Source organism: Bombina bombina, chromosome 10, assembly GCF_027579735.1.
Source record: "Bombina bombina isolate aBomBom1 chromosome 10, aBomBom1.pri, whole genome shotgun sequence".
Classification (NCBI taxonomy): Eukaryota; Metazoa; Chordata; class Amphibia; order Anura; family Bombinatoridae; genus Bombina; species Bombina bombina.
The window spans coordinates 182,065,411-182,082,425 of record NC_069508.1 but is presented as its reverse complement, the minus strand read 5'-3'; the positions used below and the strand labels follow the sequence as shown (position 1 = coordinate 182,082,425).

The 17,015-nt window shown below is 40.5% G+C and overlaps 1 protein-coding gene across 1 annotated transcript in view; it reads left to right on the top strand.

The window, feature by feature from the left end:
- The window catches only part of TESK2 (testis associated actin remodelling kinase 2), a 587,073-nt gene that overhangs the window by 190,237 nt on the left and 379,821 nt on the right, over positions 1-17,015 (top strand). The window contains exon 5 of the mRNA XM_053693575.1: positions 14,314-14,460. Within this exon, the coding sequence (XP_053549550.1) occupies positions 14,314-14,460 (147 nt within the window). The remainder of the gene's footprint in view (positions 1-14,313; positions 14,461-17,015) is intronic.

Genomic DNA, 17,015 nt, shown 5'->3' with positions numbered 1-17,015 from the left:
GAATCTCATACGAATCGACTTGTGTTGTTTCTTCAAGATCATGGTTGGAGGATCAATTTACCAAAAAGTTCATTGATTCCTCAGACAAGGGTAACCTTTCTGGGTTTCCAGATAGATTCAGTGTCCATGACTCTGTCTTTAACAGACAAGAGACGTCTAAAATTGATTTCAGCTTGTCGAAACCTTCAGTCACAATCATTCCCTTCGGTAGCCTTATGCATGGAAATTCTAGGTCTTATGACTGCTGCATCGGACGCGATCCCCTTTGCTCGTTTTCACATGCGACCTCTTCAGCTCTGTATGCTGAATCAATGGTGCAAGGATTACACAAAGATATCTCAATATCTTTAAAACCGATTGTTCGACACTCTCTAACGTGGTGGACAGATCACCATCGTTTAATTCAGGGGGCTTCTTTTGTGCTTCCGACCTGGACTGTAATTTCAACAGATGCAAGTCTCACAGGTTGGGGAGCTGTGTGGGGATCTCTGACGGCACAAGGAGTTTGGGAATCTCAGGAGGTGAGATTACCGATCAATATTTTGGAACTCCGTGCAATTTTCAGAGCTCTTCAGTTTTGGCCTCTTCTGAAGAGAGAATCGTTCATTTGTTTTCAGACAGACAATGTCACAACTGTGGCATACATCAATCATCAAGGAGGGACTCACAGTCCTCTGGCTATGAAAGAAGTATCTCGAATTTTGGTTTGGGCGGAATCCAGCTCCTGTCTAATTTCTGCGGTTCATATCCCAGGTGTAGACAATTGGGAAGCGGATTATCTCAGTCGCCAAACGTTGCATCCGGGCGAATGGTCTCTTCACCCAGAGGTATTTCTTCAGATTGTTCAAATGTGGGAACTTCCAGAAATAGATCTGATGGCGTCTCATCTAAACAAGAAACTTCCCAGATATCTGTCCATATCCCGGGATCCTCAGGCGGAGGCAGTGGATGCATTATCACTTCCTTGGAAGTATCATCCTGCCTATATCTTTCCGCCTCTAGTTCTTCTTCCAAGAGTAATCTCCAAGATTCTGAGGGAATGCTCGTTTGTTCTGCTGGTAGCTCCGGCATGGCCTCACAGGTTTTGGTATGCGGATCTTGTCTGGATGGCCTCTTGCCAACCGTGGACTCTTCCGTTAAGACCAGACCTTCTGTCACAAGGTCCTTTTTTCCACCAGGATCTGAAATCCTTAAATTTAAAGGTATGGAGATTGAACGCTTGATTCTTGGTTAAAGAGGTTTCTCTGACTCTGTGATTAATACTATGTTACAGGCTCGTAAATCTGTATCTAGAGAGATATATTATAAGTCTGGAAGACTTATATTTCTTGGTGTCTTTCTCATCATTTTTCTTGGCATTCTTTTAGAATACCGAGAATTTTACAGTTTCTTCAGGATGGTTTAGATAAGGGGTTGTCTGCAAGTTCCTTGAAGGGACAAATCTCTGCTCTTTCTGTTCTTTTTCACAGAAAGATTGCTATTCTTCCTGATATTCATGGTTTTGTACAAGCTTTGGTTCGTATAAAACCTGTCATTAAGTCAATTTCTCCTCCTTGGAGTTTGAATTTGGTTCTGGGAGCTCTTCAAGCTCCTCCCTTTGAACCTATGCATTCATTGGACATTAAATTACTTTCTTGGAAAGTTTTGTTCCTTTTGGCCATCTCTTCTGCCAGAAGAGTTTCTGAATTATCTGCTCTTTCTTGTGAGTCTCCTTTTCTGATTTTTCATCAGGATAAGGCGGTGTTGCGAACTTTTGAATTTTTACCTAAAGTTGTGAATTCCAACAACATTAGTAGAGAAATTGTGGTTCCTTCATTATGTCCTAATCCTAAGAATTCTAAGGAGAAATCATTGCATTCTTTGGATGTTGTTAGAGCTTTGAAATATTATGTTGAAGCTACTAAGTCTTTCCGAAAGACTTCTAGTCTATTTGTTATCTTTTCCGGTTCTAGAAAAGGCCAGAAAGCTTCTGCCATTTCTTTGGCATCTTGGTTGAAATCTTTAATTCATCTTGCCTATGTTGAGTCGGGTAAAACTCCGCCTCAGAGGATTACAGGTCATTCTACCAGGTCAGTTTCTACTTCCTGGGCGTTTAGGAATGAAGCTTCGGTTGATCAGATTTGCAAAGCAGCAACTTGGTCCTCTTTGCATACTTTTACTAAATTCTACCATTTTGATGTATTTTCTTCTTCTGAAGCAGTTTTTGGTAGAAAAGTACTTCAGGCAGCGGTCTCAGTCTGAATCTTCTGCGTATGTTTTTCATTAAACTTTATTTTGGGTGTGGATTATTTTCAGCAGGAATTGGCTGTCTTTATTTTATCCCTCTCTAGTGACTCTTGTGTGGAAAGATCCACATCTTGGGTAATCATTATCCCATACGTCACTAGCTCATGGACTCTTGCTAATTATATGAAAGAAAACATAATTTATGTAAGAACTTACCTGATAAATTAATTTCTTTCATATTAGCAAGAGTCCATGAGGCCCGCCCTTTTTATGTGGTGGTTATGATTTTTGTATAAAGCACAATTATTCCAATTCCTTATTTTATATGCTTTCGCACTTTTTTATCACCCCACTTCTTGGCTATTCGTTAAACTGAATTGTGGGTGTGGTGAGGGGTGTATTTATAGGCATTTTGAGGTTTGGGAAACTTTGCCCCTCCTGGTAGGAATGTATATCCCATACGTCACTAGCTCATGGACTCTTGCTAATATGAAAGAAATGAATTTATTAGGTAAGTTCTTACATAAATTATGTTTTTTCCTGTTCCTGGTGCTATTTCTGAAGTAATTTCCAGGGAATGGAATAATTTGGGTAATTCATTTACTCCTTCTAAACGTTTTAAGCAATTATATCCTGTGCCATCTGACAGATTAGAATTTTGGGACAAAATCCCTAAGGTTGATGGGGCTGTCTCTACTCTTGCTAAGCGTACTACTATTCCTACGGCAGATGGTACTTCCTTTAAGGATCCTTTAGATAGGAAAATTGAATCCTTTCTAAGAAAAGCTTACTTGTGTTCAGGTAATCTTCTTAGACCTGCTATATCTTTAGCTGATGTTGCTGCAGCTTCAACTTTTTGGTTAGAAGCTTTAGCGCAACAAGTAACAGATCATAATTCTCTTAGCATTATTAATCTTCTTCAACATGCTAATAATTTTATTTGTGATGCCATCTTTGATATCATTAGAGTTGATGTCAGGTACATGTCCCTAGCTATTTTAGCTAGATGAGCTTTATGGCTTAAAACTTGGAATGGTGATATGTCTTCTAAGTCTACTCTGCTTTCCCTTTCTTTCCAGGGTAATAAATTATTTGGTTCTCAGTTGGATTCTATTATCTCAACTGTTACTGGAGGGAAAGGAACTTTTTTACCACAGGATAAAAAATCTAAAGGTTAATTTAGGTCTAATAATCGTTTTCGTTCCTTTAGTCACAACAAGGAACAAAAGCCTGATCCTTCATCCTCAGGAGCGGTATCAGTTTGGAAACCATCTCCAGTCTGGAATAAATCCAAGCCTTTTAGAAAATCAAAGCCAGCTTCTAAGTCCACATGAAGGTGCGGCCCTCATTCCAGCTCAGCTGGTAGGGGGCAGATTACGTTTTTTCAAAGAAATTTGGATCAATTCCGTTCACAATCTTTGGATTCAGAACATTGTTTCAGAAGGGTACAGAATTGGCTTCAAGATAAGGTCTCCTGCAAAGAGATTTTTTCTTTCCCGTGTCCCAGTAAATCCAGCGAAGGCTCAAGCATTTCTGAAATGTGTTTCAGATCTAGAGTTGGCTGGAGTAATTATGCCAGTTCCAGTTCCGGAACAGGGGCTGGGGTTTTATTCAAATCTCTTCATTGTACCAAAGAAGGAGAATTCCTTCAGACCAGTTCTGGATCTAAAAATATTGAATCGTTATGTAAGGATACCAACATTCAAAATGGTAACTGTAAGGACTATCCTGCCTTTTGTTCAGCAAGGGCATTATATGTCTACAATAGATTTACAGGATGCATATCTGCATATTCCGATTCATCCAGATCACTATCAGTTTCTGAGATTCTCTTTCCTAGACAAGCATTACCAGTTTGTGGCTCTGCCGTTTGGCCTAGCAACAGCTCCAAGAATTTTTACAAAGGTTCTCGGTGCCCTTCTGTCTAATCAGAGAACAGAGTATTGTGGTATTTCCTTATTTGGACGATATCTTGGTACTTGCTCAGTCTTCACATTTAGCAGAATCTCATACGAATCGACTTGTGTTGTTTCTTCAAGATCATGGTTGGAGGATCAATTTACCAAAAAGTAAATTGATTCCTCAGACAAGGGTAACCTTTTTAGGCTTCCAGATAGATTCAGTGTCCATGACTCTATCTTTGACAGACAAGAGACGTCTAAAATTGATATCAGCTTGTCGAAACCTTAAGTCACAATCATTCCCTTCGGTAGCTTTATGCATGGAAATTCTAGGTCTTATGACTGCTGCATCGGACGCGATCCCCTTTGCTCGTTTTCACATGCGACCTCTTCAGCTCTGTATGCTGAACCAGTGGTGCAGGGATTACACAAAGATATCTCAATTAATATCTTTAAAACCGATTGTACGACACTCTCTGACGTGGTGGACAGATCACCATCGTTTAGTTCAGGGGGCTTCTTTTGTTCCGACCTGGACTGTAATTTCAACAGATGCAAGTGTTACTGGTTGGGGAGCTGTGTGGGGGTCTCTGACAGCACAAGGGGTTTGGGAATCTCAGGAGGTGAGATTACCGATCAATATTTTGGAACTCCGTGCAATTTTCAGAGCTCTTCAGTCTTGGCCTCTTCTAAAGAGAGAATCGTTCATTTGTTTTCAGACAGACAATGTCACAACTGTGGCATACATCAATCATCAAGGAGGGACTCACAGTCCTCTGGCTATGAAAGAAGTATCTCGAATTCTGGTATGGGCGGAATCCAGCTCCTGTCTAGTTTCTGCGGTTCATATCCCAGGTATAGACAATTGGGAAGCGGATTATATCAGTCGCCAGACGTTGCATCCGGGCGAATGGTCTCTTCACCCAGAGGTATTTCTTCAGATTGTTCATATGTGGGGACTTCCAGATATAGATCTGATGGCCTCTCATCTAAACAAGAAACTTCCCAGGTATCTGTCCAGATCCAGGGATCCTCAAGCGGAAGCAGTGGATGCATTGTCACTTCCTTGGAAGTATCATCCTGCCTATATCTTTCCGCCTCTAGTTCTTCTTCCAAGAGTAATCTCCAAGATTCTGAAGGAATGCTAGTTTGTTCTGCTGGTAGCTCCAGCATGGCCTCACAGGTTTTGGTATGCGGATCTTGTCCGGATGGCCTCTTGCCAACCGTGGACTCTTCCGTTAAGACCAGACCTTCTGTCGCAAGGTTCTTTTTTCCATCCGGATCTCAAATCCTTAAATTTAAAGGTATGGAGATTGAACGCTTGATTCTTAGTCAAAGAGGTTTCTCTGACTCTGTGATTAATACTATGTTACAGGCTCGTAAATCTGTATCTAGGGAGATATATTATAGAGTCTGGAAGACTTAAATTTCTTGGTGTCTTTCTCATCATTTTTCCTGGCATTCTTTTAGAATTCAGAGAATTTTACAGTTTCTTCAGGACGGTTTGGATAAAGGTGTGTCTGCAAGTTCCTTGAAAGGACAAATCTCTGCTCTTTCTGTTCTTTTTCACAGAAAGATTGCTAATCTTCCTGATATTCATTGTTTTGTACAAGCTTTGGTTCGTATAAAACCTGTCATTAAGTCAATTTCTCCTCCTTGGAGTTTGAATTTGGTTCTGGGGGCTCTTCAAGCTCCTCCGTTTGAACCTATGCATTCATTGGACATTAAATTACTTTCTTGGAAAGTTTTGTTCCTTTTGGTCATCTCTTCTGCTAGAAGAGTTTCTGAATTATCTGCTCTTTCTTGTGAGTCTCCTTTTCTGATTTTTCACCAGGATAAGGCGGTGTTGCGAACTTCTTTTAAATTTTTACCTAAGGTTGTGAATTCCAACAACATTAGTAGAGAAATTGTGGTTCCTTCATTATATCCTAATCCTAAGAATTCTAAGGAGAAATCATTGCATTCTTTGGATGTAGTTAGATCTTTGAAATATTATGTGGAAGCTACTAAGAATTTCCGAAAGACTTCTAGTCTATTTGTTATCTTTTCCGGTTCTAGGAAAGGTCAGAAGGCCTCTGCCATTTCTTTGGCATCTTGGTTGAAATCTTTAATTCATCATGCTTATGTCGAGTCAGGTAAAACTCCGCCTCAAAGGATTACAGCTCATTCTACTAGGTCAGTTTCTACTTCCTGGGCGTTTAGGAATGAAGCTTCGGTTGATCAGATTTGCAAAGCAGCAACTTGGTCTTCTTTGCATACTTTTACTAAATTCTACCATTTTGATGTGTTTTCTTCTTCTGAAGCTGTTTTTGGTAGAAAAGTACTTCAGGCAGCTGTTTCAGTTTGAATCTTCTGCTTATAATTTCAGTTTTTTTTCATTATAAAATTTAAACTTTATTTTGGGTGTGGATTATTTTTCAGCGGAATTGGCTGTCTTTATTTTATCCCTCCCTCTCTAGTGACTCTTGCGTGGAAAGATCCACATCTTGGGTAGTCATTATACCATCCCGGTCCGGGATCTGATCAAGTGGGGGGCAGACTTTCTGTTTTGTCAAGCATGGAGACGAGATGTCCCAGATCCTTGTGCGTTCAGGACCTTTCCTCCCTGGGTGTGATAGTTCCAGTAAGGGAACAGGGTCTAGCATTCTATTGAAATCTGTTTGTGGTTCCCAAAAAGGAGGGAACTTTTCGACCTGTTTTAGACCTAAAGTGCCTCAAGTTTCTCAGGGTACCGTTCTTCAAAATGGAAACCATTCGTTCCATTCTTCCTTTTGTCCAATAGGGTCAGTTCATGTCAACCATAGACCTGAAAGACACATTTCGTCATGTTCCCATCCTTGGGGATCATCACACGTTCCTGAGATTTGCCTTTCTAGATAAACACTTTCAGTTTGTGGCTCTTACGTTTGGCCTTGCCACAGCTCCCAGAATTTTCAAAAAGGTTCTGGGGGCTCTCTTGGCAGGGATCAGGTCTCGGGGAATTGCAGTGGCGCCATACCTGGACAACATATTGTTTCAGGTGCCATCTTTTCAACAAGCAAACTCTCTACAGAGATCTTGTTATCTTTTCTACATTCCCACGGTTGGAAAGTGAATCTGAAAGAGTTCCCTTGTTCCAGAGGAGACAGAGCACCCTAGCAAAGCTGTTAAAGGGACAGTCTACACCAGAATTTTTATTGTTTAAAAAGATAGATAATCCCTTTAATACCCATTCCCTAGTTTTGCACAACCAACAGTTATATAAATACACTTTTTACCTCTGATTACCTTGTATCTAAGCCTCTGCAAACTACCCCCTTATTTCAGTTCTTTTGACAGAACTCCATTTTTAGCCAATCAGAGCTGGCTCATCTGAACTCCACGTGCATGAGCAGTGTTACCTATATGACACACATGAACTAGCACACTCTAGTGGTGAAAAACTGTCAAAATGCCCTAAGAGAAGACGTGGCTTTCAAGGGCTTAGAAATTAGCATATGAACCTCCTAGGTTTAGCTTTCAACTAAGAATACCAAGAGAACAAAGCAAAATTGGTGATAGAAATAAATTGGAAAATTGTTTAAAATTATTCTCTATCTGAACCATGAAATTTTTTTTTTTTTTTTTTTGGACTAGACTGTCCCTTTTAAGTGTAACTTCCCTTACCCATAATTCCCAGTCATTCTCTTTGCCTCTGTCAATGGAGGTTGTGCAAAGTTTGTATCTGAAGATTTTAATCCTTTTATGGGTACTTTTCCCTGCAAGCAAGGATTGGGGTCTAGCTGTGTCCACATCAATCTCTTCAGTAATAGTAGTGGTGGTTTTTAGCAGTTAAAAGGCGGTGAGGAAGTCTTTGCTTTACTTTTAACACTTTGCTACCCCTTTGTAGAAAGCCAGAGTTGCTTACTCTGTTTCTTTTCTACCCAGGTCCCTGTCAGTGAGCTTATGAAGCTGACTACACCTGAAAGTACTGTCTGTGCTCTGCAGCAGAAGACACTAGAGGGTAAGTGCTTTTTATATTTTTTATAATCCCTTACATTGGCAGAGAAGTGGTTACGGTCATCAGGGACCGGGTGGACGTTTAACGGTGACCAGCTGGCACCTCCATTGTCCAATAATATGGTCCTGGAAAATTATTTATATCCCTGTCTGGGGATATCAGTAATTTAAGAGCAACATGGATATATCTGGCATCTCCTTAACAGGATCTGGTTCCCCTATTGGTCTGCCTTTTTATTATGTGGGGATACTTATATGGAGTATCTACAATTGAACTCCTTCAATTTAACTCCATTACACTTTTCACTCAGTTTCCCTTCTGCAGCCGTGGCACCTCCGGATATAATGACAGGAGACTGCTGCTGACACTGTTATGCATTTTATTTGAGGAAATGGATCGTGTGACCATGAAACAGATTTTTTTTTTTTTTGTATATTATGCTATACTCCTATTGTGCGGTTGAGTTATACATTCCCCTCCTAGAGCCTTTGTCGGCGTGACGGGCAGCCGATGCTCTTTCATCCTTATTTGGATAATAATGGATACTTGTATAGTGCACAACCTCGGACTTAACAGACTTGTGGCGCTGTTAACAGGTGATATTACCCAACTCAATGGTACTCCTTTTGCTGACCTCGGAAGAATGAAAGGCTGAGTGGACCTCACCGGGATTGAACCTGCAACCCTTGGGTTGCCACAGATCTCTGCAACAGTGCATTAGCACGATGAGCTATCTGTCCAGTTATTGTGTGTTTTCGTATTTAGCAATCTTTTCTCAGTATAACTTTTCTCTGCATGAAACGACAGATAGTTACGCAGCTGAGAATAGATTGGCGCCATTTGTCTTTTCCCCTCTGTAGACTCTTAAATCATCTGTATACCTCACAGGAAGATAGCACAGACAGAATAGTGGAAAGTGTATCTATACTCTTTACATGAGTTTTGTCTGTGTGCTTATTGGTGACTGAGTGATAGCGTAACGTTTTTTTCAGAAAAGCTGTATGAGGGGAAACCTTTTTCTTTCAAATGCACTTTTATATTTAAAATAGCAGCACCAGTTTTTCATGACAGGCTGTAGTCATGGTGGCTTGTGTTGCAATGTCATTGGATTGCATTTTGGCGCCATGTGTTGTCACTCATTGCAGCTCTTTTAGGTCTTCTCACTACGATGTGATGTTGACTTTGCTTTTCCCTAGATGTCTTAGAATAGCGGAGAAACTGTTTTACACTAAGATGTGTCTAGTGGATTTTATCAGTTCACTCTAGAGTGCAGAGTTATAATTCTCACTCTTTGAGGGATACTTGTTGCCTGTTTTATGACATGTATAGTTCATGTCTCCTAGTTGGTATTTTTCTGACTGAGGTCAGAACATCCAAATTTCTGGCTGTGGGGTTTATTCTCAGTGTATGTCAGTATTTGGTCTGATGGTTTCTTTCATGGACATCATTCCATTGGCTTGGTTCCATCTGAGACTGCAGTTATGCAGAGGATAACCCTGAATCCCTTATCAAGAGACTCTTTGGTGGGTCTTGCAGGACCATCTGTCTCGGGGCACATGCTTCCTGAGACCTTCCTGGGTGATGGTCTCCACGGACGTTAGGCTGGGGAGCAGTTTGGGGCTCATTTAAAAGCTCAGGGTCTGTGGACTTGGGATGAGTTACCTCTGCCCCTAAATCATGTAAGAGTTGAGAACTATATTCAATGCCTTGACATCTTGGCCTCCATTATCTTTTGTCCGGTTTATCAGATTCCAGTCGGACAACTTCACCTCTACATCAACCGTCGGGGAGCAACTTGGAGTTCCTTGGCTATGCAGGAGGTGACTCGCATTCTGCAGTGGGTGGAAGCTCACGGTTGTCTCATCTGCCATCCACATTCCAGGTGTGGACAACTGGGAGGAGTTTTTTCTGAGCAGACAGGCTTTTCAGCCCGGGGAGTGAGCTTTCCATCTGGAGGTGTTCTCAAAGATAACCCTCAGGTGGGAGGTTCCGGAGTTGGATCTGGTGGCGTCTCATCAAAACGCCAAGCTTCCAAAGTACGGTTCTAAGTCAAGAGATCTTCAGGCCGCTCTGATAGATGCTCTGGTGGTTCCTTGGTTCTTCTCTCTGGCATACCTTTTTTTCCTCTGTTTGCTCTCCTTCCACGAGTCATTACTCATAGCAATCAGGAGAGAGCATCTGTGATCCCTTCACTCGGGCCTGGCCTTGCAGGATCTGATTTGGATCTGGGGGAGATATCATCTCTTCCACCTTGGAGGTTACCTCTGAGGAAGGACCTTCTAATTCAGGGTCCATTCCTTCATCCAAATCTAGAATCTCTGAAGCTGACTTCTTGGAGATTAAACGCCTATTCCTGTCTAGACGTGGTTTTTCTGAGGCGTTCATTGATACTATACCTCGGGCTCCTAATCCTGTTGCTCGCAGGATTAACCATAAGGTATGGCGAAAAGCCTTCTGGTGAAGCAGGAATAGAGAAACAGGCTGGGAACCAGGACGCCCAGGTTCAGATCCGGGCTTGGCTATGTCACTAGTATCTGATTCCAAATTTTAATTATTGTGGTTTCTCCCTTCTCTTTCTGCAATTTGACAATGCAGAAGTCTCTGCATGTCGTAAAGACCTCATGATTTTAAGAATCTAAAGGTTTCTCCTGGAAGGAGGGTCAGATTTCTGCACTGTCCATTTATTTTGCACAAACGTCTGGCAGATTTACCAGATGTTCACTTTTTTTTTTTCAGACCCTGGTCAGAATCGGGCCTCTGTTTAAACCTGTTGCTCCTCCGTGGAGCCTTAACATAAGGTTTTTTTTTTTGTTTTGTTTTTTTTTTAGTTTTTTTTTTTTAGTTTTTTTGCAGCAGGCTTCGTTCGAGATGATGCATGTTAAGTAGTTATCTTGGAGGGTTTGGTTTCTCCTTGCTCTTTCTTCCGCTCGCAGAGTTACTGAGCTTTCAGCTCTGCAGTGTGGTTTCCCCATGCCTTATTTTCATGCAAATAATGCGGTCCTTCGTTCTAATTTAGGGTTTTCTTCCTAAGGTGGTGTCGGATAGACGCAATTTGTTCCTCCTTTTTGTCCTAAATAACTTGGATGTTGTGCGTTTTTTAATATTATTTTACTTTCAAGCTACTAAAGATTTTCGGCAATATTCTGCCCGGTTTGTTTTCTCTGGAAAGCCTAAGGGTCAGATGTCCACTTCTACTACTCTTTCCCTCTGGTTAAGAAGTATGATTTGTTTTGATTATGAGACTGCTGGACAGCAGCCTCCTGAGAGAATTACGGCTCTTTCCACTAGGGCTGTCTCCTCTCCTTAGGATTTAAAAAAAGAAGCTTCTGTGGCACAGATTTGCCAGGCGGCAACATGTCCCTTTGCATTTTTTCCCCAATTTCTATAAATTTGATACTTTTGCTGAGGCCTCTTTTGGGCGAAAGGTTCTTCAAACGATGGTGCCTTCTGTTTAGGTCCTCCTGCCTTATTCTCCCTCCCTGTTCATTCCATGTACTCTTGCTTGAGTATTGTTCCCACTAGTAATTGGAATGACTACGCGGACTCTCCATGTCATAGAAAACAAAATTTATGCTTACCTGAAAAATTTCTTTCTTTCTGGATATGGAGAGTCCATGACCCCACCCTCTTTTTACATTATGTTCAGCAGTTATTTTGAGTAAACCTCAGGCACCTCTATACCCTTGTGTTCTTTTTATTCCATTTTCCTTCGGCTGAATGACTGGGGATTATGGGTAAAGGAATTTACACTTAACAGCTTTGCTGGGGTGCTCTTTGCCTCCTCCTGCTGGCCAGGAGTTGAATATCCCACTAGTAATTGTCATGACGTCGTGGACTCCTTGTCTGGAAAGAAAATTATCAGGTAAGCATAAATTTTGTTTTTCTTCTATTATCAAATTTTGCTTCATTCCCATGATATTTTGTGTTGAAGAGGTAGGCATCTGGAGCACAACATGGCAGTGCGGTTATCTAGGTCTTTCGCTAAACTTCTGCCATACAGTACTCCAAAAATGGGCTGGCTTTTAAGTATACACTCCTGCTTTTCAACAAAAGATCGTAAATTAAAAAGCTGTTTTAAATTGCCATTTAAAATTCTGTTTGGATCAAGTAAAAGATTAACATTTTGGGTTTCATATCCCTTTCTTTCTCCCCCCACCCCCCCTATTTAATGTGGTTTCTTGTGTATTTCCTAATTTTATAGCAGTTTTGGTGAGATTATAAAGGATCTAATCTTTGATTATTGCTCACTGTGGATTGTAAAAATGTAGTGTACCTGTCTGTAGGCGTTTGTATTGACAAAAATGCTCAAGAACACTTGAAATGAATTCTCCTAACATTCAAAAAGTCAGTTGCAGACATTTCCTCTAAAGATAAAATGCTTTATGGCAATGGATTCAAAGTATAAATTAAAGCACAAAAACAAGTTGTTGCATATACTCCTCCCCCCCTCTTTAAAGGGACATAAGTGCAGAAATTTTCTAGTGCATTAAAGCTTTTAATTATTACATAAATAGTTGGATTCTGTGTATTTAGCGACCATTAATTAGTTAAACATGGGAACATTAAAGGCATAGAAGGTCAAAAATTTTGATTTGTGATTAAGAAAGAGCATCCAATTTCATAAAGCTTCTTATCTCCCTCCTTGTCCTGTTTATATCAGAGGTTGCCAGTATTGCAGGACATTGCTGATCACTTCCCCTAAATTCAGATAATAGTCTAATTACGCAATCCCTCTCATTATGTTCTATAAAGGTAGATTCCAATACTGACAGTTGTCTTATTGCACAAGATTGTAAACAATCACAATCTGTTCCTCCACCCTCATTTTCATATATTAAAGGGATAATGAAACTTGCATGGGAGCTGCTGGTGATTGGTACCTGAACACATTTTGTCTCTTGCGATTGGCTAACTAATGTGTTCAGCTAGCTCTCAGCCGTGCATTGTTGCTCATTCAGCAGAGAATATCAAGAAGATGAATCGGTTATGGTAGTAAAAGTGGTTTAAAATTGTATGTTCATCTGAATTCTGATGGGGGGGGGGGGGAAAGGATTTCATGTCCCATTAAACAAACAAAACCCCTGTGACAGTAGTAGTGCAAAGATATTCATTTCCACTACTTTGCAAGAAGACTTTATCCATATGCAAAGCTGAACCAAAAGAACATGGTCATCAAGTTTAAACTAAAGCTCTCTATAAACTGTTTCAGTAAACACTTTGTAGTATAAAATGTTTAATTGTGCACAGTGACACCAGCTTTGCATTGCACTTATATTTTGCCTTCCTTTAAAGGGACATGAAACCCAAACATATTTTTTCTTTCATGATTCTGAGAGAGCGTTCAGCTTAAAGTGATGTTAAACTCTCCCCTTTATAAAAACAGATCCGGACTGTTAGGGAGATTAATCAGTTGTAACGAAGATGTGCTATAACTTTTTAATATTGATATGAAATTAAAATATTCTGCGCTCCACTGCCCCTTCAGAAGTCAATTTTTCTGTGAGCTAAACTTTTTTTGAACTCTTCTCCAATCGGCGCTCTAGATACAACAAAAGTACCAAATGGGGAGAGCAAAGATTGGACAACAATTCAAATCTTTAGGTCACAATCCTTTGTCCTTTGTTAAAGGAGCAGTAATACACTACTGGGAGCTAGCTGAGCACATTGAGCCAATGACAAGTGGTATATATGTGCAACCACCATTTAGCAGCTAGCTCCCACCTCCTGAACCTACCTATGTAGAATTTAACAACGGATACCAAGAGAACTAAGCAAATTAAATTATAGAAGTAATTTGAAAAAAATGCTTTAAATGATATGCTTTATCTGAATCATAAAAGAAAAAAATGTATTTCATGTCCCTTTAATGCAACTCTGAAAGAGTTTGCAATTCTGATGATTGTGAACCCTGCCACTTGAACTTCCCAACCTTAACTTGCCACCAATCTGTCCCTTGTTGGCATAAGAGATAAAACACTGCAAAGCAAAGGGACTTTTGCTAACAAATTCTGATTGGCTGCTTGCTCCAAGCAAGGCAAGTAGTGAGTGCAGTTTGGCAAACAAGGTTTTAAATGCATTGAAAAAAATGTTCACACTCACACAGCATGTTAATTTATTTCAAGACAGAGAAAAGAGTATTTTGATTACTACAAACACCCGTTGTCATTTTATTCTTAGCCTTCATGTCATTAATAATTTTTTTTTCAGTATATAAACAGTGGTAACCTGGAGCAACTTCTAGACAGCAACCAACACCTGCCCTGGACAGTACGGGTGAAGTTGGCCCTTGATTTGGCGCAGGGACTAACTTATCTTCACTCAAAAGGCATCTTCCATCGTGATCTTACATCAAAGGTAAAGCGGTCCTCTATCATCTATATACAAATAGTTTGTTACTGGTGCAGTCACTGTTTTACATAAGCTGCCTTTATTGGTCTATATAACATGCACATGCCCTAGACTAGTAATTTATTTCCACAGATGAGTAAGAAACCAGATTTTTCTTCTTTTCTAAATTTAGTTTTCTCTCTAATGGTAGCGAGTCCACAAATTCCTTTATTTTACATATGGGAATAAATCACCTGGCCAGGAGGCGGTGAAGAAACCCCAAACGGAGAATTCAACTATCCCTCCTGCTTCTTCTACCCTCCCAGTAGTTCTTTGCCTCGTCAGGAGTTAGGCAGAGATCGCAGGTGCATAAATAAAGAAGTGCTCTTCCTGTGAAGGAACAATAGCTTCATAGCTTGTTCTATGGCTAGTTAGCACCCAAGAAGCAGCCTCTTTCTGTTTAATATGTGCCTTTCACACAGAAGTTTCCTGAAGCATATCAGTCTGATCCTGACTTCACAGTACAGTCCAACCCCGAAATACCAGGCAATCCCTCTCTGAACAAGAGACACAACAAACCCCAGACGTACGTTTCGGCCTATTATGGGCCTCGTCAGTGAGGTGCAGCCATATCCCTCTCAAGGCCAATCTGTGTTAACACAGCCAGTAGAAGAACTTACACTCTCAGTGGGTTAAAGAAGAGATAAGGTAATAAAATGTTAATTTTCCATTGTTCTCTCCAAGTATTGGTGATTGGTTTATGGACAGATATAAGCATGAATATGTACACAATGTGATAAAGTAATGAGATCTGATTATACCTACAAGCTCAACCCATTTTATTAGGTTGTGGCTTTAAAACACAAAATCAGCTAATTCATATACAAAAATAAACCTTAAAAAAGCAAATCTCATACATTTTATACTCTGCAGCTGGTAAACAAGTAATGGTTTACATTAAGGGAAAAACTATTTTATAGTATACTGTCCCTTTAAATTTGCCTGTACAAATATAGAGTTATTATGGAGGGGACTGATGACCAAGCGTTTTTTTCCCCCCTGAGAAAAACTCTTCTAAGATTTACTCTAACAAATGCATGTTGCACAAATGCAAAAGCTTAACATTGTTTATCCCTGCAGCACAAGTATGTACTTCTTGTCTGGCATCTGTTCTTCAGTCTCATTCTGGGGGCTCTAGTACCGTAGTATGCCCCCGTTGCTTGAAATTACCCCATCACAATCAGCGGGCCCTAATCGCTTGAATACCTCAGTATGCTCCCCTGATCTAGTTCAACAGGGGAATACTAGTTCTCAAACTACTGCGACATGCTCTTCTGCTCCCCCTCAGAGGACTGATTTAAACCTTTTCCCCCCTGATTTTTCCTCTCAATTACAGTTAGCAGTGTCCGTTGCTCTAATCGCCACCTTCAGTTACACACAAGAGAAAAGTTGAACATTGTTCCTCTGAGTCTAAAACCAGCAGCTTAGTTGGAGCTCCTTCCTGTTAGACATTTACAGGTTTCTAACGAGGAGGAATCCTTGTCTAGCACAGAAGGTGAACTTTCATCCTCTGACTCCTCTAGGGAATCTGAGAAGGGTAATGAGGAAATTACCTTTTCTCCAACATAGGTGTGTCCGGTCCACGGCGTCATCCTTACTTGTGGGATATTCTCTTCCCCAACAGGAAATGGCAAAGAGCCCAGCAAAGCTGGTCACATGATCCCTCCTAGGCTCCGCCTTCCCCAGTCATTCTCTTTGCCGTTGTACAGGCAACATCTCCACGGAGATGGCTTAGAGTTTTTTAGTGTTTAACTGTAGTTTTTATTATTCAATCAAGAGTTTGTTATTTTAAAATAGTGCTGGTATGTACTATTTACTCTGAAACAGAAAAGAGATGAAGATTTCTGTTTGTAAGAGGAAAATGATTTTAGCAACAGTTACTAAAATCGATGGCTGTTTCCACACAGGACTGTTGAGAGGAATTAACTTCAGTTGGGGGAACAGTGAGCAGACTTTTGCTGCTTGAGGTATGACAGCTGGAAGCTGTCATTTTTCCTATGGGATCCGGTAAGCCATTTTTATTACATAAAGAGAAAAAAGGGCTTCACAAGGGCTTTTAAGACTGTAGACATTTTCTGGGCTAAAACAATTTATATATAAGCATATTTTATACTCCATAGCCTTGAGGAATTATTTTAATCTTGGGAATTATGTAAAATAACCGGCAGGCACTGTATTGGACACCTTATTCTCTAGGGGCTTTCCCTAATCATAGGCAGAGTCTCATTTTCGCGCCTCTATTGCGCACTTGTTTTTGAGAAGCATGACATGCAGATGCATGTGTGAGGAGCTCTGATACATAGAAAAGACTTTCTGAAGGCGTCATTTGGTATCGTATTCCCCTTTGGGCTTGGTTGGGTCTCAGCAAAGCAGATACCAGGGACTGTAAAGGGGTTAAATATAAAAACGGCTCCGGTTCCGTTATTTTAAGGGTTAAAGCTTCCAAATTTGGTGTGCAATACTTTTAAGGCTTTAAGACACTGTGGTGAAATTTTGGTGAATTTTGAACAATTCCTTCATAA